This window comes from Phymastichus coffea, unplaced genomic scaffold (assembly GCF_024137745.1).
Source record: "Phymastichus coffea isolate CEN01 unplaced genomic scaffold, Cenicafe_Pcof_1.1 PCOF00273, whole genome shotgun sequence".
Taxonomy (NCBI): Eukaryota; Metazoa; Arthropoda; class Insecta; order Hymenoptera; family Eulophidae; genus Phymastichus; species Phymastichus coffea.
The window spans coordinates 1-22,230 of record NW_026707084.1 but is presented as its reverse complement, the minus strand read 5'-3'; the positions used below and the strand labels follow the sequence as shown (position 1 = coordinate 22,230).

Sequence of the window (22,230 nt, the reverse complement as noted above, 5' to 3'; positions counted from 1 at the left end):
AACGAACCAGTCGAGGTGCGACATGAGTCGCGAAAAGATCCCGCTCCTCCCGAAGGAAAATCACAGCGGACTGTCTTTACTTTTCGCCACCTTGTGCATCGTTGACATTTTTGGTGTTTTTCCCGTGATCGCCTTACCCAGAGCAATTGTTTTGTGTGGTGAGCATAGCTGCCTCGAGTTACAGATACACGCGCGTTTTAAAAGTCTTTATTAAAGTCTGGATACGCAAAGTATCACCACACCTCTTATAAAATAAGCGCTAATGTTCAACTTGTAAATCTAATAAAATGTGCTATTGATCTAGGATCGCTTGGAATCCCGTTAGTTCTTGTAGTTTTTGGACTACAAATTTACACGGCATCATTGCTTGGAAAATCATGGAACATCGCGACAACGATCGATCCTCACATTTTTCGAAAGAATCGGCAAGTTTCATCTTTAACAATCCGAAATCAAACAACTGTCTAATTTATCTAACCCAAATTTCAGTTATCCTTTGGCCGCTGTAACAGAACTGACGTTAGGTCGATGGGCAAGTAAATGTGTTACAATACTGCTTGACGCGACAATTTTTGGAGGTGGAATACCTAATTTACTGGTAGGTGCGTAATGTATCTTGATCTTGAACCTTCACAGCAAACAAATTTTTAAGTAGAATTAAGCACGAACGTTCAAATCTTTTCGTCGCTCGTTAGCATCGCAAAACTTGCAACTTTTCGGATTAAAAGTATCCGAGCAACAATTCAATTTGTCCTTCTGTTACTGGCTACTCGTTGTCGGATTACTACTGTGTCCAATCATGTGGCTTGGGAGTCCGCGAGACATGAAGTGAGTAAGTGTACGGATATACGATCCGATTTACATCGTGTCAAAAAGTTTTTAATGCACAGTATAGCGAAAACCGCGCGATTACAAATAGCGCGATATGTCATTACAGGTGGCTCGTTACGTTTTCAACGTGTATCGTAATAACTACCGCGATCCTCATCTGGTTTTCTATTGTGCAAGACCAGAGGGATATGGCCTATTCGCCGATTACAATGTCTCCGCCGTGGGAGAGATTCATTTCAGGGTAACTAAAATCAAAACGTATTTTCTGTTTTATTTTTTTTTTAATGAACAATAAAAATACCTTAAATTTATAATAAATTTATTGAAGATACGGCATGCTGGCTTTTCAATTCGACGTTCATCCGACTCTGATGACAGTCCAGGTCGACATGAAAAAGCACAAAGACATTAACAAAGCAGTAATATCTGCCTTTTCCCGTACGTCAAACGATTGCATGACTGCTAAATCTCGACATTTGTTAATTGCATTGACATTTCTTTAGTGAGCGGACTGTTGTTCGTGATAACGGCTGGCTTGGCGGTGTGGCGCTACGGCAGTAATACATCTGCCAATATTTTTCAAGCAGTTCCATCAGTCGCGAGTACCCACATCGCCGTTTTATTGGCTTCATTGCAGCTTTGCCTGTCAAGTGCTATTGGTCATTCGGCACTTTTTCAACATCTCGAAGATCAATTGCGAGTTCAGAGATGTAATTTTTTTTTTAAATCAAATGTCGTTTATCTTATATCGCAAAAAATGTACAAATTTGAAACTTGAATTGTGAATTTTCTGGTCAGCGTTCGGCTGGAAACGCTGCGCGATGCGTTCAGCCGTGGTAGCCCTGGCAGTAGCGGTAGGTGAATCGGTGCCCCGCTTCGATGTGGTGATGTCATTGATCGGTGGTACTTTGACCGGACCATTAATTTTCGTTCTTCCACCTCTCATGTACTCCAAAGCGAAGGCTCTACGAACAAAAGGATTACGACGGTCGTCTGCTCCCGAATTTTCATGCCGTGATCCGGACGAAATTAAGGATACTCATGCGATTTTTACCGACTCGAAGATGCGTTCAAAGTTAGTACTTTTGAGTGTGTTGTAGTAGTTTCATTGTCTATTAGCATCTGATTTATCACCTACTGTGTTGTATTTTGATTTTCTTTAATTTCTTGCTTTTCTTTCTTTTCAAAACTTGACTTTCAAACGAGACCTTTGCTGATTCTCGAGTGCACTCCAGGTGAGATAGAGTATTTTTATCACGTTGTTTTTAGACTGCACGATGTAATTGTTATTCTATTTCCGTAGGTAAAGTAGTTAAAATGAATGTGTTTGGATTATTTTCTAAAATAGTAAAATTAACAATAAGTAACACTGCGACCTTAAGCATACTTAATCAAGGAGATAGGGTAGAAATTTAATATATTTTTCACGTAGATCTACTCATTATGGTTTTCGAGACGGGCGCGAAGATAAAGATGATGGTTATTCGTACATTTATTATGGTGAAGTTGACGATGAGGATGAAAGCTTAGGAGATCATGAAGATGATTTTTCAAAAAGGGCAAATAAAGTTATAGAAATGACGAGAAGTGGAAGCTTACCAGTTATGATAGATGCAAGTAGACCCTCGTTACGACGGCAAAGGTATACCTTCATTAAGATACAAAAAATATTACCATTTATAATATAGTTATTATCATCATCATAAAAAATCATGTTTAATTGACAGATTGCGAACAGTATATCTAGATGCAAGACCTAGGAAATTTTTTACTGTCAGCAGATTAGTCGATTGGTTTGGATACAGTATAGTCATTGTGGGGATACTCATCACCATTTCTTCAACATATATCAATGTTAAAAATACTATTAGATTTGTTAAATTTACTCCTCCATGTATTGCCAATGCCTCAGCTGATATTTCAGGTTTATTTTAGAGTGTTATTATTGATGCAAGAAGTGCAATGCTGTTGGGATTAAGTTTCGCGTATTTGTAATTTATATGACGCTATTGTCGATACGATTTTTTATGTTTTTTATATTTCAAAAATTAAAAACATTTCTATAGTAATGTAGACATTCATTTCATTTTACCTTGCTTCAAATTGAATCAAGAGAAACGAATGATACGCGCTTTTTTTTACTTCAAGCACAGACAGATTGGATATGAATTATTTATTCGTGTCATTACTTTTACGCATCAGCCGTAAATTTGATCCCCACTGAAAATATATATATATAAAACTTGTACGCAACTTCTATAAAAATTGTACAAGAATGTGTATAACATTTGTAGTTGGGAATTGGATAAAAAATTCCATATGGTTTTAAAAAATAAAATATACCTGTGAAATCCCACACGGGATCCCACATGCGATTCCAAATAGCTAATTATCATTCTGAAATTCCACATAATGTTTTTTAAAATCCAATAGATTCCACGTGAAATCAAATAATAATAAATGTATCAACGTGCTACAAATTAAAATAATATCGATATAACATACAGTACTGAAAAATAACTAAAAGCGATTATAATAGTAATTTGAAATTTTATTGTAATTTCATTGTACATAAATTGTACATACAAAAAAGGATAGCTAGAAAATAATCTTACTTTGCAACTTATTTTTCCTAAAAAATAAGTAGGCACACAAATTTTCAGAACATTAATAATTCAAAACGTTTGGAATTGATATAATATACTGGGTTTTCTTAGTTTCAACGAATATGCATACTTTTTTAATACGTTCTGTTGATATCGTTTTGGCATTTATGGAAATCATTATTTGATGTACAAAAGAACATGTACTAACAAGATCTGCCGTTATAATTTTGCATAAAGTCAATTCCTTTTTAGAAGATGAATCGAACAAAAATTATTCATTTTCAATAAACTCATTCTCTAACTGAGCATAACAATTTGCTAAATGTTCGTTTTGAATTTAATTTGAAGTATATGAACAAGTACCTTTAAATTATCTTATCTTTAAAATAGTTAATTATTGTAAAATAATAATGAAAATTTTTTTTTTTAATTAAATAGCAGCAAGTTCTTACGCAAGATCTTATCCTCTATTTTCACTAGGGCATTCGTTAAATTAAAATTGATTAGTATACATTATATGAGGAAAATTCATTTTATAATAATGATAATTATTAATCATTTTATTGAAAATTTATCAATTGGTACAAAATTCGTACAATATATGTACAAATTTTGTTTAAGAACTTAATGAGATGTGTATAAGATATGTACAAGTCTTGTATAAGTTTTATCGGAAAATGTGTGTACTAGTTTCGCACAAGGTTTGTACAAGGCTTGAACAAATCTTCTACTAATATTGCACATATTCTTGTACAATTTTTGTATTATACAAGTTTTGTATTATATTCAGTGAGGATAGCAGCACATCCAGCAAAGCAAAATAGGTAGCCTTATCATCAGTGAGTAAGTCGGTGCCGACAAGAAAGCGTCTTGGAGAGTGTCCGAGCGATGGCGCGACAAATAGCTCTAGGTTGTCTTTATAAGGAGGCACGGCACTGTCGATCCTCATTCTTGTCCGCCAAGCGGTACAAGAATCATCTCCTCCCTCGTCTTTTTCCAATAGTCTCCGGCGTAGTGATAGCAGTAGTATAGTAGATAGTAGTAGCGACTTAACGAGCGATCGGTATGAGAAGGTTGCCAATGTAATGCCTATTCAACATTCCATTGTTCCAATCCACTTCTTTTTTATATATCATGCTCTCGTGCTATAATGTATCAATGCCTATTAATTTGATTGTTTGAGCGTCTATACATTGGGATTCTGACGGTTAGCCGAGCCCACTGAGGACACACATGCACGTCGGGACAAGTTTTATATTGAATTTTCTAGCAGAGATTATTTTACGTCGAAAAAGGCAGGGGAAAAATCGGCGGCTTGAAATTGTTGGCGGTGGGACGAGGGCTATATATGCGAGTCTGAAACTGCATAGAGCACAGAACTGTTTCAACTTTTCTACCGACAACATCCACTACTGCAACCATGAAGAAGAGTCTCCAGCTCTGGTACTCCTACGGAGCCAACGTCGAGGACTACAAGCTTCAACGCCGAACGCTGATCGAGGAGGGGAGCCTTACGCTGCCTGTACCACCATCGCCGAGGACGCTTCCAAAGAAGCTTTTGTCATTAAAGGGTAACTCCTTATGGATTGATTGCTTTCATCCCGAGGAACGCGAGTCTGACGAGTATTTCGTCCCGACTCTCGAAGCCGGCAACGATTACGTGCCGCCGAGTTGGTCGAACGCGTTCTTAGGAACTGCCGCTGCGGAGCAGCTGGCATTGAAAGAGCTTGCGCGCGTTGGAACGATTCTAGCTGACAGTACCGACAAGGACAGCTTGTTCAAACGCGAGGCTCTCGAGAGAAAATCCGAGGGGCGATTCCCGAACCTACTCCTGAGTTTACCGCCCTCTAACTCACCTGTATCGCTAACGTCGAGGCTCGGGAAAAAGAGCGACCGCGTGCTGGTCGCTCCTAAGATTTTGGAAGACGTCATAAATAAAATCAGAAGCAATATCAAGCCTGCAAGGAGGGCTATCGAAATCGAGGCGCAGTGGATGCCAGCAAAGATAGCCCGTAAATACGTTGAAAGAAAGAAGAATCGCACCTTAAAACAGAGAATGAGATGTCGCAACTTGATTTGAGCTACGTTGCAGAGAGAGAAGGTCGCGTAGGAAGATTCACGCGAGAAGAGGCCACAGACTAAGGATGTAGAATGACACAACCAGGTTGTCTATGAAACTGACCATCGTTTCGTTTGATCCTTAGTCGGAATAGTCCTAATCAGGACTACCAATGGAAAATCAGCCCTTCTCAGGGCTAACAAAACTTAACGTCGAACAAACTGCTATTCGTTGCAATAAAGATGTACACCCGTTCCCCTTTCCCCTGAACTCGCCTACTTTTCATACTGACAGACGTGCATCGATAACTCGGCCATTGGGTTACCACTGCAAGCTTCATTTGGACAAGAGTTGGTTGTTGGACTACCGCTCCTTTGGGATGCCAAGCAGCAGCTTGATTCAATTTTGCCGGCTTTAGCTTATCGTTGGGTAAGAAACTGGACTGCAGCTTGATTTTGTGTATTGTCGACTGCGACTTCCCACTGCCGAAAGGGATATATGCGCGGAAATGACTTTCTGCATACGAGAGCTTGCGAACGATCAACGAATCGAACGACTTCCACGACGTACGAAAATTCTTCGCGTAGCTACGCTCTTCCCTACTCGAGAGTAACAATTTCTCGAAGCGTGGTAGAAGCACGTATAGTTTGCCGGTACGCAGTGCTTGGAGCTTGCGCGACTCTCTGGAAAAGGTCTAACCGAGTGACTGTCCTAACGAGTTCCTGTCCATTTTTGCACCGTACATCGAGAGCCGTTAAGTATTGATAAACTGCGTATCTTCAAACTCGTTCAATCGATATTCCACGATGCAAACTATAGTATTCCAGATCTGAGGTGGTCCAAGACCCGTCTAGTATAACTACGACGTTAAGTGTTCCAATTCATTCGTATTTAAGAAGCAAGATCATATTTTATATCATGTAATACTTTGAGATTGTCAGTTTCAATAAAACTTCTTATGTTAACTTATTGTATTAACTATGCTTTATTACGCCGTTTTATAATGAGATGTCAAAATTTTTCATCTGTCGCGGTACGAGAGGTGCAGACTCCACAAAAGTACAGGGAGCTGTCGATATACTCTCAACATTATATACTTAGAATGCCATATTCACTCCACTTCAACAAAACAACGTTTCACCTTTTAATGGATATAAAATATAGTCGAATAAGCATAGCTTATTTTGCACTTATATTACATAACAATTTGCACATGTTTCATTCGTTAAGTAGCAGTTAATTTTATAACTCAAAGTTGTACTGTTTTGATATTCAAATCATATTTAAAATCATTAAACGTAAAAAGATCATAAATTCGTATTACAGAAAAAAAATAATACAGAAACAAAGCGAATAAAAGTAAAAGAAGTTTAAGTTCCAGATTATTTGCATAAAGGTTTCAATAATGTAAAGTACTTATATATTTAGCGAAAAATGTCTTTATTTGCATTGTAAATGACAATATTTGGAAAAGAATTATTTCTGATGAATGTTTAGAACATGATAAGACATAGTGAAAAACCAGTTACAAAAATATTCTACTTGAACGGTATTGTCGATAGGCCGTGCACTCAATGAAATTGCTCAAGCGGTATCTAGTCTAGCAATGCGAATGTCCCGACGAACTGATATTTTTCTGCACGTCGTTGTTGTAATAACGCGTGAGGTAGGGCCATCGACATGCGTCAAGCGATTCGTAATTCTCTCGTTTGTTATCGGCCGCCACGGCCAACAAGTCTTAATGCTTGAACATCGCCCCCATGGAACAGAACGGATCCTGTACAGACCTTGCTCGTCGATGAATCGAGCGATGAAGGCGCTTTCCGTCGAACTTTGCTACATACTGTTGAGCAAAGTTGAATGCAAGCGACTAGAACTTGCGGTACAACAGATCAAAAAATAATCGGCGCCATTAATGGCCACGACAGTACTCCTCGCCGTACATGATTAGCGTGAATTTCTCTTCCGAAGCGTCGTCACTTACGAAGATGTAGTGGCTTTCCGGCAAAGCAGTCCCGTGAACCTCGACATACTTGCACTTCCTGGTATTCCATAAAATTAGTTTCATCTCACTCCGCTCGTTAGTCACAGTGAGGAGCACACTGTCTTGCGACTAAGGTATCCTATTGCATGAACGGCACGAAGCATTGACTTTTCGTTGCGTTAGGCTCCGATCCAATGATCCGAACGCACAAGCCACCCAAGTCATGAGCGTTCTCAACGAATAAAATGACGGCGAAATTACCATCGTCCAATATATCCGAAGTGATTTCGGACATCTCGCTTGCACGTCTCTGTGACTTTTCAATGTACAAAGATGTATATTATTTTTCTGTTTTTACTGACGCCTTTAATGCCGACGAATAGCTTGCTGCTCATAATCACTTTGGCTTTACGGATTGAATGATCCTCGTTTATCATTGGCTATATGGAAATACATAGTCAATTTTGTGACGGGACTTTTGATGTGATTGCACTTCATGAAAGATCGTTCGTACGTTATATTTCTTCTCTAATACACTTTTAGAATTTACTATTTAGATGATTTATGCGTTATTTTCCTCGTTGATTTAGTATTCTTTAAAAGAGAGCAAGTTTCAAAACTTACTGACAATCAGTCTTTGACAATACGACAATATTGCACAGTATTCAAAGCGATTTAAATATTTTCAAATACATTGGAAATTTCTCAACATATCTACACTGACAAAAAATTTTATTGTAACGAATCAATTTCCCTTGTCCCAAAAAGGTTGTTGTAGTACTCTGCTTACTATTATGCCATCACTAATGTCTGTAATAGACATTGCATAATAAACTGGCAAAATTCACGGCTGGTTTTTTCTTGATACTTTGTTAAATGATCAAAGATAATTGGTTCGCAAAAATAATTCTATTATTAAATGTCAAAACAATATCTAATCTTATCATATAACGGTCTTCTCGAAAAAATTTTTTGTAAGTATGCAATTACATATTGATTAAGTTGTTGATATATAACTAAAAAACGTGTTTAATTATAACAAAAAAGATCAGTTGCATAGAAAATTATACAATTCATTTATTATTGCGATAATTGCATAAAAAATAATATAGAATTTAGGATACTTAACATGAGAAAACAAAAACGATTAACAGAAAACATAATTTTTCAATGCCTGACAAATCTAATACACATCACAGTTAACGCCAAACAACTGTTTTAAACTCCTACGTATCTAGCTCTTAATAACCTAGTGTCTCCAATTCGATATGTGAGTCTCACAAAAAACTCACTGTTGATATTGAAAGTTTCGATGTTTTCAGCAGTGAGATCTGCTTTAAACGCGTGCCAAGGGCCAGCGAGTCCCTCAAACTTCCACATGCCATCGTCGCGAACAAGAATTGGTTCATTCGTTGGTTCTACTTTATTCAAAACAAAATGAGAGGACGACGGCATGTGGTATTTTTGAATGTCACCCCATGTTTCGTAGCGCACAACTAACATTTCGGTATTCAGAAGCGCAACGATCCATACGACACGGTTGTGACTTAACACTGACGCGTCGGATATGCCTGGCACTCGGATACCTGTAAAGAGCACAATACGCGCTTTCATACAAGAAAACAAGTAAACATTGTCGAGACGGACTTACTTTCCGAAACGATGAACGTGTTTGCTCGGTATTCATATTGGTAAATTGTGATCCTACTCCCCGGGCCCGAGCTTACTTGCACGACGAGAGTTACGCTGTCCACCGACAGAATTTCACTGACTACCATGTTGCTGGAGTTGGTGAGCGGTTTCAAGTGATATCTGTTCTGGCCACTGCATTCTAGGTCGAACACGCTGATGAAGATGCAGTTTCCGAGCTGGTGAAGAGTCAAAGTGACCGGCGGCGAGTACTCGTTGACGGGTAGCAGAACTCGACCCTTGACTTCTTCGAACTTGTACCAATACTTGGCGCGATCTTGCAGGAAAATATTTTGCTTTCTTAATGACAGATTGAATCAATAGTGCAAATTTACCGGACAAAACTTACTTTTATACGCCGTTCCAATAGCCGTAGCATAAGGCTTGAGATAATCGATAGTCCCAGTCAGAGGCGACAAATTTTTGTTGATCGAGTTGATATCTGGCATCTCGACGCCTTTCAAACGTTTGATTGTCAGATTGCCGAGGATGTGTAGATTGCCGCTAAACTTTATATCTGATTTAAAGCTCTGGACAGATGCGTTCTTCGTCAATTGATTGAGAGCAACGTCAGTAAAGTTCATACCATTTATGAGCCCCCCTAGTAATATCGATGGACTATGTAGCGAGCCTTTGATAAGTTTCGGTTCAGTGATGACTTGATCCCCGGACGCTCTTAAGCATTTCTCTATTCTTTTGCCCATTACCGTGCCGTTTACTCTGAACAACGAATTCAATTAATCAAAAAATAATTGCTTTCTTGATTCAGCTTAGAATTTACAATGAATTTATACTCACTTCAAAATTCGTGCGCGAAGGTTATTAAATGTCTTTCTGCCCGTTATTACTACAGGTTTCTCCGTGCCTGACTGCATCAAAGCATCTTTTGCCCACTTATTAAAATTCAAACCGTGCAAGTGCTTCGCTGTCAGCCCCTTCACAGTTTTTTTACCGGTTATCATGTTTACTTTCACATCGTGCCTCGCAACATCAGTGAATAAGTTAAGATTATTGATTTTTCCCTGTAATATCAAATCACCTGCAAATTGAAACAAAATTTAGTGAGCACGCGATTATGACGAATCAAGAGATCACAAAAAGCGGTAAGAATTCGTACCTGTGACGATGAGCTCTTCAAAGCGCCACTTGTCAGTAATAGTCCAGTCTACGTCTTTCTTCAAAGTCATGTTGAGCAGGTCATTGAAGTACAGGTCGGAGCTGTTCAAAAATGAATTGCCAGTAGTTATTATGTTAGGCATTTTCGCATTTCTGAAGTTAAGTGTAGATGGAATCTCTTGCAACTTAGTTTTACTTAACAAACGACTTTCTACAGTTGCCCAAGGACCAAAATTCTGCGTGTTCAACAAATCCTATATACGAAAAAAATATTATTATACATATGTTTTAACTTATAGCGTAAGTCGTTACTTACGAATGAATCGAAAGGCTGCAAGAGAGTGACGTTGTTCAAGAGGAAATCCCCAGCCAAGCTTATAGGTTGATCTAGCATCCATATACCTGCTATCAGTTCTTTCAAATTCTTTCCATTGATATTGACAACATTAGGCTCTTTTTTAAATGTAACAGAACCTACACCGATAATCCATTATTTTTATTTTATTGGAAATTCGATCGACAATTGTAAAAATTTCAATAAATTAATAAATTTAACCGTCAATAACGTAAGTTGTGACTTTGTCTAAAGATGAATAAGCTTCATTATCAGGTATTGAAAAATCTCCTTCTATGTTCAAGTCGCCTATTATGGTTTTATTTCCTAAAAATAAATTTGCCTCTATGGGTTCCAAATGAATATTGGTGTGTACCGTTTCAATCTCATCTGCTTCAACACTTCCTTCTAAATTAAAAAAAAAGTTAGTTTGCAATTTTGCACCGTAGTTACTTTCAGTAGATTTACCAAATTTAACGTTCTTCAGTGTTATAGGTTCGTTGATTCGCACGATGTTTCTCAAAAAATCGTTTAAATCGACATCATTGATCGTCTTCACCTCCAAATTTCCTTCTACTGTCAAACTTTGAATTTCTGTAGGTAAAGGCACTTTGATTCCTTCAGCGGCATTGAGTAAACTCACATTCAAATTTTTCATTTTAATCGGACCTTTCAAAATTTGTGGATCATACCATTTAAACATCGCTGTTTCGAAACCTACAATTATTTGCGTAAAACGATAATTTTGAAAAATAAAATGTTTTATTTCAACAATGACTTCAATTATTGCAAAAATGCGCACTTTCAAAAGGACTGCCCTTAAAACTTGTCAAGTTCAAATTTTCAATAAATACGGGACCAGTAAAAACTTTCTTTGACAAATCTACCTCATCCCAAGAGCTCGCGCAATCACTCACAAGCTTCTCGAGATCGTCTGCGCCTTCAACATCTTCAACTACAACGGTCTTCGCCGTGGCTTGCCCAACTTCAATCGATGAAGTTCGTAAATCGGGAGTTACAGCAACGACGGTGCAAACAGGAGTTTCTACCCTTAGGTAAGAAAAAATTTGACGTCAGGATGCTAGTTTGGCATGGAAAAAAAAGCTTTTCATACGTACTTTGGTAGTGGTAATTGAGAGAACACATCATCTGGCAGTATAATATCCTTCAACGCTATTTTTTCTCCAGTGACTTTGACCATTTGCGCATTCTTTCTCGTCAACCAATTTGGAAGATTTTCCACTGTGATATTCGACCAAAGCTGCAACGAATACGAATTCTCGTGAAGTTCAAATTTATTTTTTCAAACATGACTATCCAAAAATTTTGAATAGCTAACCGTGCGATTCTCCGAGAAATGCAAGTGCACCGGTACACCCTCATTCAACGGTATGACATTATCGACAATTTCTTTTAATGATTTGCCAGATTTCCTCGTGATATCCTTCACCATCAACAAATCTGTCACTTTCACATTACTGAGTGTGTAATTGCCAGTCAAATTATAATAATCCGGGAAAGAAACCATCGGTGCGATTTTCTTTATGCTTTTGCCGGTTATACCTCCACGTTGAACAACCAACTTGCTGAATGCAACTTTCTTGGCTGTGAGAGTACCAGTCATCGTTACTGGTTCGCCATCCAATGGAAGCAAGAGACCGCCATCGGTGAGATTTAGTTCTTTGGCGCGGATCGCTTTGGTTTTAAAATTTTGACGAGTAAAAGTAGAAGCGGCTTCAATGTTTGGAGCAATAATGGAGTCGACGCGTACCTCGTCAAATTTGTGAATACCTACAAGAGCATTATATAATTACGGTACTAATTCTATTTGATCATGGAAGCCGATCGATCGTCTTACCAGTAACGATTTGATCGCCTGAAGTTCGCAAAGCATTTTTGTACAAGTCCTCGAAAGATATTCCATTGATCAATCCTTCAACGTTTACGTCTTCCAACTTGATGCCCATTGACGGACAAGGAAATCCTTCTAGCGTATCAACGTGTACTTTTTCGAACTTCAAACTCAACGTTCCGTCGTCGATTCGCCGGAGTTTTGATGTTATATCGAACGGCAGTTCAGTCACCAAGTTGTTGATGTAACATTTGCCGAAGCATTTTACTCGAACTGCTTTCGCTCGTAGAGTCGATAACTTCGGATCTTTTAGCGTTCTCTTCTCTGTTAATACATCTTTCGCTGCTTGCAGACGCGAGACTAAATCGTAGTAGCTATCGTTCAATTGCTTCAATTTCTCTGTACTTATACCGTTTACCTACGATAAGGAAAAAACTCATTTGAACCGTCACTTCTCAATTGCGTATCACAAAAAATATCCAACTCACGCTATCAACTGTAACTTTGTGCAAATTGACATTTGACGCTTCGATAGGCCTTCGGTCGGTTATGATCTTGGGAATCGCTTTCGCCTTATCTTTCGCAGCCATACACCACTGTTTTAGATTCTTTAAATATTCACTTGACCCCTTTGCTTTCGACCAATTCAAACTATAAAGTAATCTTCTCAGCTTCAAATTAATGGTTTAGAAGCCAATGAAACAATATTAGCTCACCTCGTCAAAATCCAGCTGCCGTTGACTGTAATGATAATCAAATGCGCCTCACCTCTCAAAGTAATAGATTTCAAATTTTCAATTCCATCAAGTTCATAGTCCAATCGGACAAATCGCCAGCCATCGTATTGATATACATTTAGCAAATAATTTCTCCTCAAAAGTAAAACCATCGTCGTATTCCTCGCCACTGACACTACTTGATCGGCTGGAGCAATCTCTTGAAGAGGTACGTAAACACTATCCGATAACTTGTACAAGATGGTCCTCTGACTGCTTGATAAAACTAAGAAATAATCGTGTGAAATGCGCACAGTTGTAATATCGTTGAATGACTTTGGAATCGACTGGTAAGCGTCGAAATAATGCCCGTGCGGCATGTACTTCAATATCGTAGTTTTACTATGGCCCAGAATAACGAGATTCGTCGATTTGTCAGTCGCGAAGAATGCCGATGAATTGGCAACAATAGGCAAGAATTCGATGAGTCTGAATTTGTTTTCTAACCGAGTGTATACGTGGAATGCCGAAGCTGAGGATATACCTGTCAAAATTGAATTACGATTTATTAGTAACTGCCGGTACATTGCTTTCGACGTGTGGAACATATATTTATAACTTATAACATATAATTATTATTTCGTACTTAGAAATACGTGCATCTGATCCTGCCAAACTGCAAAATGTTTAACATTTGGAATATCTATGTATTCCACTTCTTGAATGGTGAATCGTCCATTTTGTTGGAAAAAGTGTAAAACGGTGATGCCTTCCGCATGTTTAACAATGAACCAAGTAGTGCCGGAAAATTTACAAACATGTAATTTTGACATATAAGGTACTGAATGATAAGCGATAGGAAAAGCTTGGATATCCTGAAGATAATCGTATTCAATTTAAATTTAAAGTGTCTTACTGTGATCTCATATGAACTTACGTTAATTTGGTAAACAAACAAATCGGTGGAAGTGATAAGAACTTGGTAAAATTGATTATGCTTTTTGAAGAAATGCAAGTCACTTATATCCGTTGCATTTAGCTTTAACACCTCTTCTAGATCACTAAATACTTCCACATCTACAAATACGATAAAATACTTTATTGATTGATATATCTTGTGAATTTACTTATCGTATGACGTCGTCGAACTTTTGTTGTAAAAAGTTTTTTGTTGCCGAATTTAAACAAAATCCCGCGCAAAAAATAATGCGCAGATGCATGCGCGCGCAAACCAATCTTAACCTTCATGGAAAGAGCTATAATTTTGCTTGTCAAAGCTTAATCGTAAAAAACAAAAATTTGTACCCTTTCACATTTCTGTAACGCCAGATTTGACTTGTAATACAAATTGCATCAGAAAATTTGCAGCTGTGAATCAAGTGTATCATTGGATATCGATCATTATATTTTGCTTGAGTCATAGCTGCTTGGAGAACGTTTTAAACTATCGTTATTGTTTTGCAAATTTAAAGATTAAGTAAACCTTGTATCAATTTATCTGTGAATTGTTAATTAATTTTATTACCTTATGCTCTGCATGCAAAGTGAAGTTATTGTTAGTGAACATGTCGATTACAGGAGATATAAAAGAAACTTTGGAGATACAAATAAACGAATTAGAAGCTTTGCAAGCAGTTTATCCAAAAGAAGTGTCAACAAGTGATCATGGGAATATTGCTGATATAAATGATTATATTGCTGGAAAGACTATTGATGTCCCTTTAAGATTAGAATACGAAATTGAAGTCCCAGTAGATGAAGTAAATAATCTTGAAACTTTTTTAAAATTATAATTATTATTTTCATTTTAAGATAAAAAATTATTTCCAGGTAGTTGTTGAGCTCCTCATAAACTTGCCGTTAGATTATCCTAATGTCAGTCCACAAGTATATTGCAGAAGCTCAGCTTTAGATCGAGAAGAGCAACTTAATTTCAACAAGAATTTGATATTATTTTGTGAATCTCAAACAAAGGGTGAACCTATTGTTTATTATTTAATTAATTGGATTCAAGACAATGCAAAACAATATTTCAAAAGAGCTGAGGAACATCGAAATAAGAAAATTGTTAGAAAAGTTTCTGAAGATAATTCAAATAAGAATATTTGTAATGAATTTGGAAGATACTGGATCTATAGTCATCATATTTATAGCTACATTAAAAGGAGAAATATTATAGATTTAGCAAAAGAAAGTTCCCTCACTGGGTTCAGTTTTATAGGCAAACCAGGAATAATTTGCTTAGAAGGTATGCTTGATGACTGTGAATACTTTTGGCAACAAATCAAAAGCTGGCATTGGCATCGAATTATCATAAAGTTTATAGAAAAAGATTTCGAACAAACTGATGACTTCAATAAGTACAGAAAATTTACTGACTTTCAAGAATTGAGTTTTGTAAACTGTGACAGACAGACTAATCATACAGTACCATTGAATTTTAAAAATGACACCAGTCAGTTGTTAAAGTTTTTGAGACAACATAATTCTGAGCATGCATTTAATCAAATTTTTGGCTTTGATACTAAATGTACTGAATAGTTGAGGAAATTTATATTATTTATGATATTTGTAATAAAACAACAAAGTTTGATATACATAACAAATAAGTTTTATAATAAAAATGTTTATACAAGTTACCTTTTTCGTTCATACTGTGCTTAAATAGTTCCTTTTTATGACGAGAGTTATACAACAGGTTTTTCAATATGCTATTTACAAAATTATCAATTTCTTGATCAATCAATGCTTTTGTTTCATTAGTTAGAACACTTGATTCTAAAATAAATATAGAGCTATTGATAATATTGAATTGAGTTGACAACAAAACTATTAATGAATAAGGACTTGCCATATTTTTTCATTAAATTATTAAAAAAAGTATCTGTAATTCTATCTACATCTTTTAAACTTTGACAATAAACTTGAAACAAGATGCACAGAAAAACAAAGAATAGCTTACAAGCCATGATTGTGCTTATATTCTTAACAATGTCACAGTAAAACTGAACTACCTTTAGGACAGTTAATTACTTACAGATATTTATATCTACATTGTATCTGAGATCTATGTTGACAATGGATAAATACACATATAAGTGTTTGTTTACATTCTTAATTTCAAAATGTTTATAGTCTTACTGTACTATTACACTTAAAATATTAAATACAGCATTAAGAAATATAATAATTAATTGAAAATCTATTTTCAATTAAACTTTCAATTAGCTTTTATATATATAAAATACTTTTTAACATAAATAACAACACTCTATCTTATAGTAGCATATCTTTGAAATTCATTTGTTAAAAAACGTCCTGGAACAAGTTGAGAATGTGGTCCTAAAACATCTTCAGCAGGACTATGCACTTTTATTTGTCTCATATGTGTATCTCGTCCATTCTGATGATTACTAATCACTGCAATTTGAATCATAAATGCTCTTATTGGCTTTTCACTTTCATCTTTTATCGGTATCACAACCCAGCCACTTGGTTCAGTCAGATCCATAACTTCAACTTCTTGTAAATCATTAAAATTTGTACCAGCTCTTACACTTATTCTAAAATAAGTATAAAAATTATTAATTTATACCTAATCACAAATAGACAGCTCATGTAAATAATACCTGCTTGGTGTATAACTTTCATCAAGCTTGTAATCTGTATATATGCATATATCTCGAATAGTTGTTTTACGACGAAACTGAATATTTACAAGATGAGGTAATTGTCCATCAGATTGCCAATAAGTTTCTGTAATATCATCTCTGAGTTGGTCAACTCCAAAACCTGGCTTGCAGCTTGAGAGACTCCAAATTGCATGGTTTCCTACTTCTCTCACGCGACCAGCAAATTCCTCTTGCACTGGATCGACAGCTATTTGGAAACATATTATCTTTAAAATATTTGTTATTTGTTAATGTTTAATGAAACATTAATTTTTTACCTGATACATTTGTTTTGCCGCTCATTTTACGGTTATGTTTTTCTGATCTCAGAAATAAGCTTAGTTTTCTACAGACCTAATTTTTTTCAACAATAAAATCTTTTCATGTTCACATTATTGAATGCACAAAGTGTCAACAACCGAACAACGAAAACATCACTCGTAAATTCAAAGGACTCGAGTCGCAACAATCGAAGAAGGCACAACACTTTGCGCGAACATCAGAGCAGTTCGTATCGTGTCACATCATATGTGTGCCGAGATTAAGCGAATTGAGAGAGGAGGAGAAAGGAAAAACCGGTGGTGTGTGCCAACTATACCATAGTCTAAGTGCCGTGTGCGAGCAACGAGATCTTGTATTTCGGAACGAGCGCCCTGTGCTCACTGGAAAATTATCCAAAATTACGCTTCACATGTTGCAGAATTTCGGGCTGGGAGGGCATTTTACTCGAAAAAAATTGTGAAGTTTGGCTGTTAAACTACAACAACAAGCAAGATGGGCAAGGCGAAGAAGGGCAAGCGTACAGGCAAGGACGACGACTTGTAAGTTTATTTTCAGTCTGACGTTCCGTCAAAGTTTTTGTTGATTCTATCGTTTAATTGACATTAACTTGATATAGAATTTTTATTATTTGTATATTTATGTTATGGTTTGTTGTTAAAAGGCGTAGAAAAACTTTATGACTTTTTGATTTCTAACGGGATTAAGCAGTCCATCTGCTTAGTTGAGGTTAGGTTTTACTTATGTAGTCCATGATGCAGTCAGTATAAAAAAAGAACATTGCCATACATTTTCTGAATAATGAAAAGTATTTTAGTTTATTACTTTTTACTCTACTTATTAGAGTACTATACTTATGTAAGAGATGTATTGTCTAATGGCCTCAGTTGCCCATACAGCTTATACTATATTATTTGTCTCCTAAAAGTAAATTCTTGAGATATATAATGAAATAATTTATTATTGATTGAAATATCTCTTAAATAAACTTGTCGCCTGTTAAAACAATTCATAATTAATTATTCCATACTAATTTTTAAAACGATTCGAAAAGTGTTAAAGTTAATGTAAAATTATTGAAATTTTTCAAAACTCTTAATTTCGCGATTTTCTGAAATAACCCATTACTTTTGTTTGTAAATTAAATACTTGAAATTTGCAATAAGATCATTTTCAGCCTAATTTAAACTATTTCTTACTACCTACAGTGACAGCGATGTTGAGGTGAATGATACCATCACAGATGAACCTGTCAAATCAAAAAAATCTAAAGAGAAAAAAAAGAAGGGAGATGATGTTGATGATTTGGCTGATGATCTCAAAGACCTGAAAGTTGATAAATCAAAAGCTTCTAAAAAAGAGAAAAAATCTAAAAAGAAAGGAGGAGACTCAGATAATGATGTACCTGTATCAAAAGGAAATATTGATTCTGAATCTGATTCTGAAGATGATGCCCCTAAGGGAAAGCTGAAAAATCGAAAGAATCAACCTCCAAAGAAAGGGTTTACAGCTGTATCTATTGAATGTGATAATGATGAGTCTGACACTGAAAAGTTAAAGACAAAAGCTAAAGGAAAGAAAGGCAAAAAAATTGATTCTGATGATGAAGATGAAGTAAAAATATCTAAAAATAAGAATAAGAAAAAAGATAAGAAAAATATAGAATCAGGTGATGAAGATTCAGAGAATGATACTCGTAAACCAAAAGGAAAAGGAAAGAAAGGAAAGAAAGCCATTGATTCTGAAGCATCTGATGATGAGGAAGTCAAAGTTAAAGCTAAAAATAAATCTAATGCTAAAAAGAACAAAAAAAGGGAATCTGATGATGAGTCTGAAGACGAAATATCTAAACCAAAAGGTAAATTGAAAGATAAAAAAGGAAAAAAAGTTTCAGAATCAGATGATGATGAAATTAAAGCTCCAACTAAGTCAGTTAAAGCTGCAACCCTCAAAGGTAACTTTCTTCAAATATATATATTTTTTAATGTCAATTTCATAAGAAAATCATGTATAATAAATATTTATTGTAGCTCCAAAAGCAAGTTTTGCTTTATTAAATATGGATGATAATGATGATGACCAGGATGATGAAGCTGCTTCACCACCTTCATCAGAGGATGAATCAAAGACTCAAAGTGCTGATCGTAGTAAATCTGTCAAGCAACCTAAATCTCAAGAATCTCAAAAAGAATCTAAAAAGAGTAAAAAATGTATGGATAATTTTGGCTTATCTTATTAAAATTAGTGATATTTAAATACATGAATTAGTAGCAACTTGTTTGTAATTTTTATTTTCTAGCTAAAAAGAAAAGGCAAGACAGTGATGAAGACATTGATAAAGTACTAGCTGAGTTAGAAATGGAATATTCAGGGCAAAAAAAAACAGAGACAAAGGAAAAGCTTGCTATGCAATCACCAACAGAAGAGGAGACTACTAAAAAAGAGAAAAAGGCAAAAGATGTAGAGCCGGAGCTACCTGATGCTGCAGGAGATGGAGAAGAAGGTGGAACTGTTAAAACAGCAGCTCAAAAGAAAAAAGAGAAAAAAGAAAGAGAAAAGCAAAAAAAAACTTGCCCAAAAGAAAGCTGTTAGTTTATGATTAACAAATTTTGTTTGAAAATTACTTTAGTAGTTATTCACGATGATATCAAAATTATAGGAAGCTATGAAAAAGACTGATGCTCCCAAAGAATCTACTGCTGCAACTACTACTGTTACTGCTGCTGCTGCTGCTGTTGCTGCTGTTGCTGCTGAGAAGCCTCCTGAAAAATTAGAAGAGGATAAAAAAGAGGCTAGCGATGCAGAAGGAGTAGCTGATGATGGGAAGAAGAAAAAGAAAAAAGGTGCTAAAGAAGAAGTTCCTGTAAAAGAAAAAAGTAATTTCAATTTTAAATAATTTTCTTGATTACTTTTAATTTTATTTGATGAGTCATAATCATGTTATCTAAAACCGAAATTTTTTTTCACATTTTATTGATTTGAATCTCGGTAGCTATGTAATACATTAAAAAAAACAGATTCTTAAATTAATAGATTATTAGTAGATTATAGATTATTTAATGTTTAGTAAAAGAATTAAATAATCTATAACATTTAATTACTACTTCTTGACTGTTCAACTTAAAGCTCTAACAAAGTAAATAGGTTGTCATTTTCAATACTATTCAATACTGATTTATTAATATTAATTTTAATCTTCTCGTTCACAGCCAAAGGGCCTGGAAAGAAAATGATTGCTGCTATGCAAGAAGCTTTGAAGAAAGCGAAAGAAGAGGAAGAAAGAATAAAACGTGAGGCAGAAGAAAAATTGCGACAAGAAGAAGAGCTTGAGAAGCTTCGTTTAGAGAAACTCCAAAAAGAGTATGAAAAGAAAGAAAAGAAAAAGTTAAAAGAGAAACAACGGAAAGAAAAACTAAAGGCCGAAGGAAAATATTTGACAGCAAAGCAAAAACAGGATAAAGCCAGAGCACAAGCTATGCTTGAAGCTTTAAAAGCTAAAGGTTTGGATTTGCCGGAAGCCGGACAAAAAGCGCCAAGACCTGGTAATTTATTGCTTTTTCAAACGCTTGTGTGTGTATTGTCATTGTAAATTTTATTCTAATTACGTAACATACTGTCTTAATTCCCTTATAGTTTTTTTAAATGATAAATTTTGTAATAATGGAAACGTTTGCTGAATATAATTAAAATTAAGTGAATTTCCATCTGTCACTATTTCCCTTCTTTCCATTACAAAATTTATCATTTATTCTAATTACTTTTTTACTTTCTCAGGAACAAGAGTAAGACCTGGTAAATTGAAACAGCAAACAAGTACAGAAGCCAAGGAAGAAGCTAAAAAGCCAGAAGAGGAAACCAAGACCGAGCAGGTACAGGTTGAAATCGTTGATAAACAAGAAAAAACCCGAGGTCAAGAAAGAAGATGATGAAGACTCCGTAAAGGACGCTTGGGATGCTGAAACTAGTGAAGAAGAAGCTGAAGAAGGTAGAATTAGTTATTATCCATTATAGTAATATAAATTTTGTCTATGTGTTTTAACTATAATAATATATACATAGATAAATCCGAGGAGACTCAAAAGGAATCAACTAGTGAAAATGCCAAAAAAGATTCCAAAGCAACTGAGAAAGAGTCGACTCCTGAGAACGAAGAGGAATCATCAGAAGAGTCTGAATCGGAAAGCGAAAGTTTGGAATCTGAATCGGAAGAAGATAGCGATGAAGATAGCGAAGGCGATGACAAGAAAACCGATGCTGAGCGTAGGAAAGATAAAGTACTTCTAAGAATCCAAAATCGTAGAGCAGAAGCTGAGAAGAAACGAACCACAGATGATTTACGTGCTGCTGTAGTTTGTGTATTAGGTCACGTCGATACTGGCAAAACGAAGATTCTTGACAAGTTGAGACGGACGAACGTGCAAGATGGTGAAGCTGGTGGTATCACACAATCAATCGGTGCAACGAACGTTCCCATCGAAGCTATTCAAGAATCGATGAAACTTGTCAAAGGCGTAAGTAAAAGACTTTATTCAACTTGAATATTTAAACATTAACGGAATTTTGCTGATTATGCCTAATACAGTTCGCAGAAAAGGTTCTCAAATTACCTGGATTGCTGATCATCGATACACCTGGTCACGAGTCGTTTAGTAATCTCAGAAATAGAGGATCGTCCCTCTGTGATATAGCTATTTTGGTAGTAGATATAATGCATGGCCTAGAGCCTCAAACTATTGAAAGTATCGAATTATTAAAAAAAAAGAAATGTCCATTTGTAGTTGCTCTCAACAAAATTGATAGGTAAATTTAATTAAACCAGATATTTTTAATTCAAATTTTTTAAGTCTTGCTGGAATGTTTTTACTTTTCTTATATTAACTTTTTAGATTGTTCGATTGGGAATCAATGGGGCGTAAAGATGTCCGTGATATTATCGCAGCACAGGGACAAATGACTCAACAAGAGTTTGATAAGCGTTCAAAGGAAGTCATTCTTCAATTTGCTGAGAAAGTTGGTCTAAATGCCGCCCTATTCTATCAAAATCCTGATCCTCGCTCTTATGTTTCTTTAGTTCCAACAAGCGCCATCACAGG

At 35.8% G+C, this 22,230-nt stretch overlaps 5 protein-coding genes across 6 annotated transcripts; 3 read left to right on the top strand and 2 right to left on the bottom strand.

The window, feature by feature from the left end:
• The first annotated feature begins 22 nt into the window (after positions 1-22).
• Positions 23-2,840, top strand: LOC131674656 (proton-coupled amino acid transporter 3). The gene is made up of 11 exons (XM_058953467.1): positions 23-158; positions 305-425; positions 490-602; positions 696-828; positions 938-1,072; positions 1,160-1,269; positions 1,335-1,541; positions 1,630-1,906; positions 2,025-2,066; positions 2,264-2,473; positions 2,559-2,840. The coding sequence occupies exons 1-11, from the start codon at positions 23-25 to the stop codon at positions 2,764-2,766; spliced, it is 1,692 nt and encodes a 563-aa protein (XP_058809450.1). The 3' UTR covers positions 2,767-2,840.
• Positions 2,841-8,581: 5,741 nt separating this feature from the next.
• Positions 8,582-16,163, bottom strand: LOC131674652 (uncharacterized). Of its 2 annotated transcripts, none has more exons than XM_058953462.1 (18): positions 16,039-16,163; positions 15,828-15,965; positions 14,110-14,264; positions 13,834-14,074; positions 13,188-13,731; positions 12,960-13,122; positions 12,478-12,889; positions 11,959-12,410; positions 11,738-11,880; positions 11,422-11,669; positions 11,088-11,336; positions 10,842-11,027; positions 10,602-10,759; positions 10,287-10,539; positions 9,968-10,208; positions 9,519-9,889; positions 9,132-9,446; positions 8,582-9,066 (listed from the first exon to the last, which is right to left on the bottom strand). In XM_058953462.1, exons 1-18 carry the CDS (start codon positions 16,154-16,156, stop codon positions 8,699-8,701), a joined length of 4,755 nt encoding a protein of 1,584 aa, XP_058809445.1. In that variant the 5' UTR covers positions 16,157-16,163; the 3' UTR covers positions 8,582-8,698. The 2 variants fall into 2 exon arrangements, with proteins under 2 accessions (XP_058809445.1, XP_058809446.1); XM_058953463.1 differs by having other exon boundaries at positions 13,834-14,062; positions 14,125-14,264.
• LOC131674653 (RWD domain-containing protein 2A) lies at positions 14,457-15,969 on the top strand. Its single transcript, XM_058953464.1, has 2 exons — positions 14,457-14,947; positions 15,018-15,969. Exons 1-2 carry the CDS (start codon positions 14,753-14,755, stop codon positions 15,726-15,728), a joined length of 906 nt encoding a protein of 301 aa, XP_058809447.1. The 5' UTR covers positions 14,457-14,752; the 3' UTR covers positions 15,729-15,969.
• Positions 16,164-16,217: 54 nt separating the features above from the next.
• LOC131674654 (anaphase-promoting complex subunit 10) lies at positions 16,218-17,373 on the bottom strand. Its single transcript, XM_058953465.1, has 3 exons — positions 17,137-17,373; positions 16,817-17,066; positions 16,218-16,750 (listed from the first exon to the last, which is right to left on the bottom strand). The coding sequence occupies exons 1-3, from the start codon at positions 17,159-17,161 to the stop codon at positions 16,459-16,461; spliced, it is 567 nt and encodes a 188-aa protein (XP_058809448.1). The 5' UTR covers positions 17,162-17,373; the 3' UTR covers positions 16,218-16,458.
• A 164-nt stretch (positions 17,374-17,537) lies between these two features.
• Positions 17,538-22,225, top strand: LOC131674657 (eukaryotic translation initiation factor 5B-like; the record flags this gene model as incomplete). The annotated part of the gene is given in 11 exon segments (XM_058953468.1): positions 17,538-17,679; positions 18,346-19,091; positions 19,168-19,347; positions 19,437-19,724; positions 19,801-20,013; positions 20,347-20,679; positions 20,912-21,042; positions 21,044-21,122; positions 21,197-21,648; positions 21,720-21,937; positions 22,024-22,225. Coding segments are annotated over 11 exon segments (2,889 nt in total), but the record flags the coding sequence as incomplete, so codon positions are not given.
• Between the last annotated feature and the right edge of the window lie 5 nt (positions 22,226-22,230).

Coding starts and splice junctions, on each gene's coding strand:
- LOC131674652 (XM_058953462.1), bottom strand. CDS start 16,156: ATGGCTTGTAAGCTATTCTTTGTTTTTCTGTGCATCTTGTTTCAAGTT. Junction 13,123..13,187: donor GGCAGCTGGATTTTGACGAG/GTGAGCTAATAT, acceptor ATTACTTTATAG/TTTGAATTGGTCGAAAGCAA. Junction 11,881..11,958: donor ATTTCTCGGAGAATCGCACG/GTTAGCTATTCA, acceptor TATTCGTTGCAG/CTTTGGTCGAATATCACAGT.
- LOC131674656 (XM_058953467.1), top strand. CDS start 23: ATGAGTCGCGAAAAGATCCCGCTCCTCCCGAAGGAAAATCACAGCGGA. Junction 1,270..1,334: donor AGTAATATCTGCCTTTTCCC/GTACGTCAAACG, acceptor ACATTTCTTTAG/TGAGCGGACTGTTGTTCGTG. Junction 2,067..2,263: donor GATTCTCGAGTGCACTCCAG/GTGAGATAGAGT, acceptor TTTTTCACGTAG/ATCTACTCATTATGGTTTTC.
- LOC131674654 (XM_058953465.1), bottom strand. CDS start 17,161: ATGAGCGGCAAAACAAATGTATCAG. Junction 17,067..17,136: donor CGGCAAAACAAATGTATCAG/GTAAAAAATTAA, acceptor GTTTCCAAATAG/CTGTCGATCCAGTGCAAGAG. Junction 16,751..16,816: donor GAAAGTTATACACCAAGCAG/GTATTATTTACA, acceptor TACTTATTTTAG/AATAAGTGTAAGAGCTGGTA.
- LOC131674653 (XM_058953464.1), top strand. CDS start 14,753: ATGTCGATTACAGGAGATATAAAAGAAACTTTGGAGATACAAATAAAC. Junction 14,948..15,017: donor TTGAAGTCCCAGTAGATGAA/GTAAATAATCTT, acceptor AATTATTTCCAG/GTAGTTGTTGAGCTCCTCAT.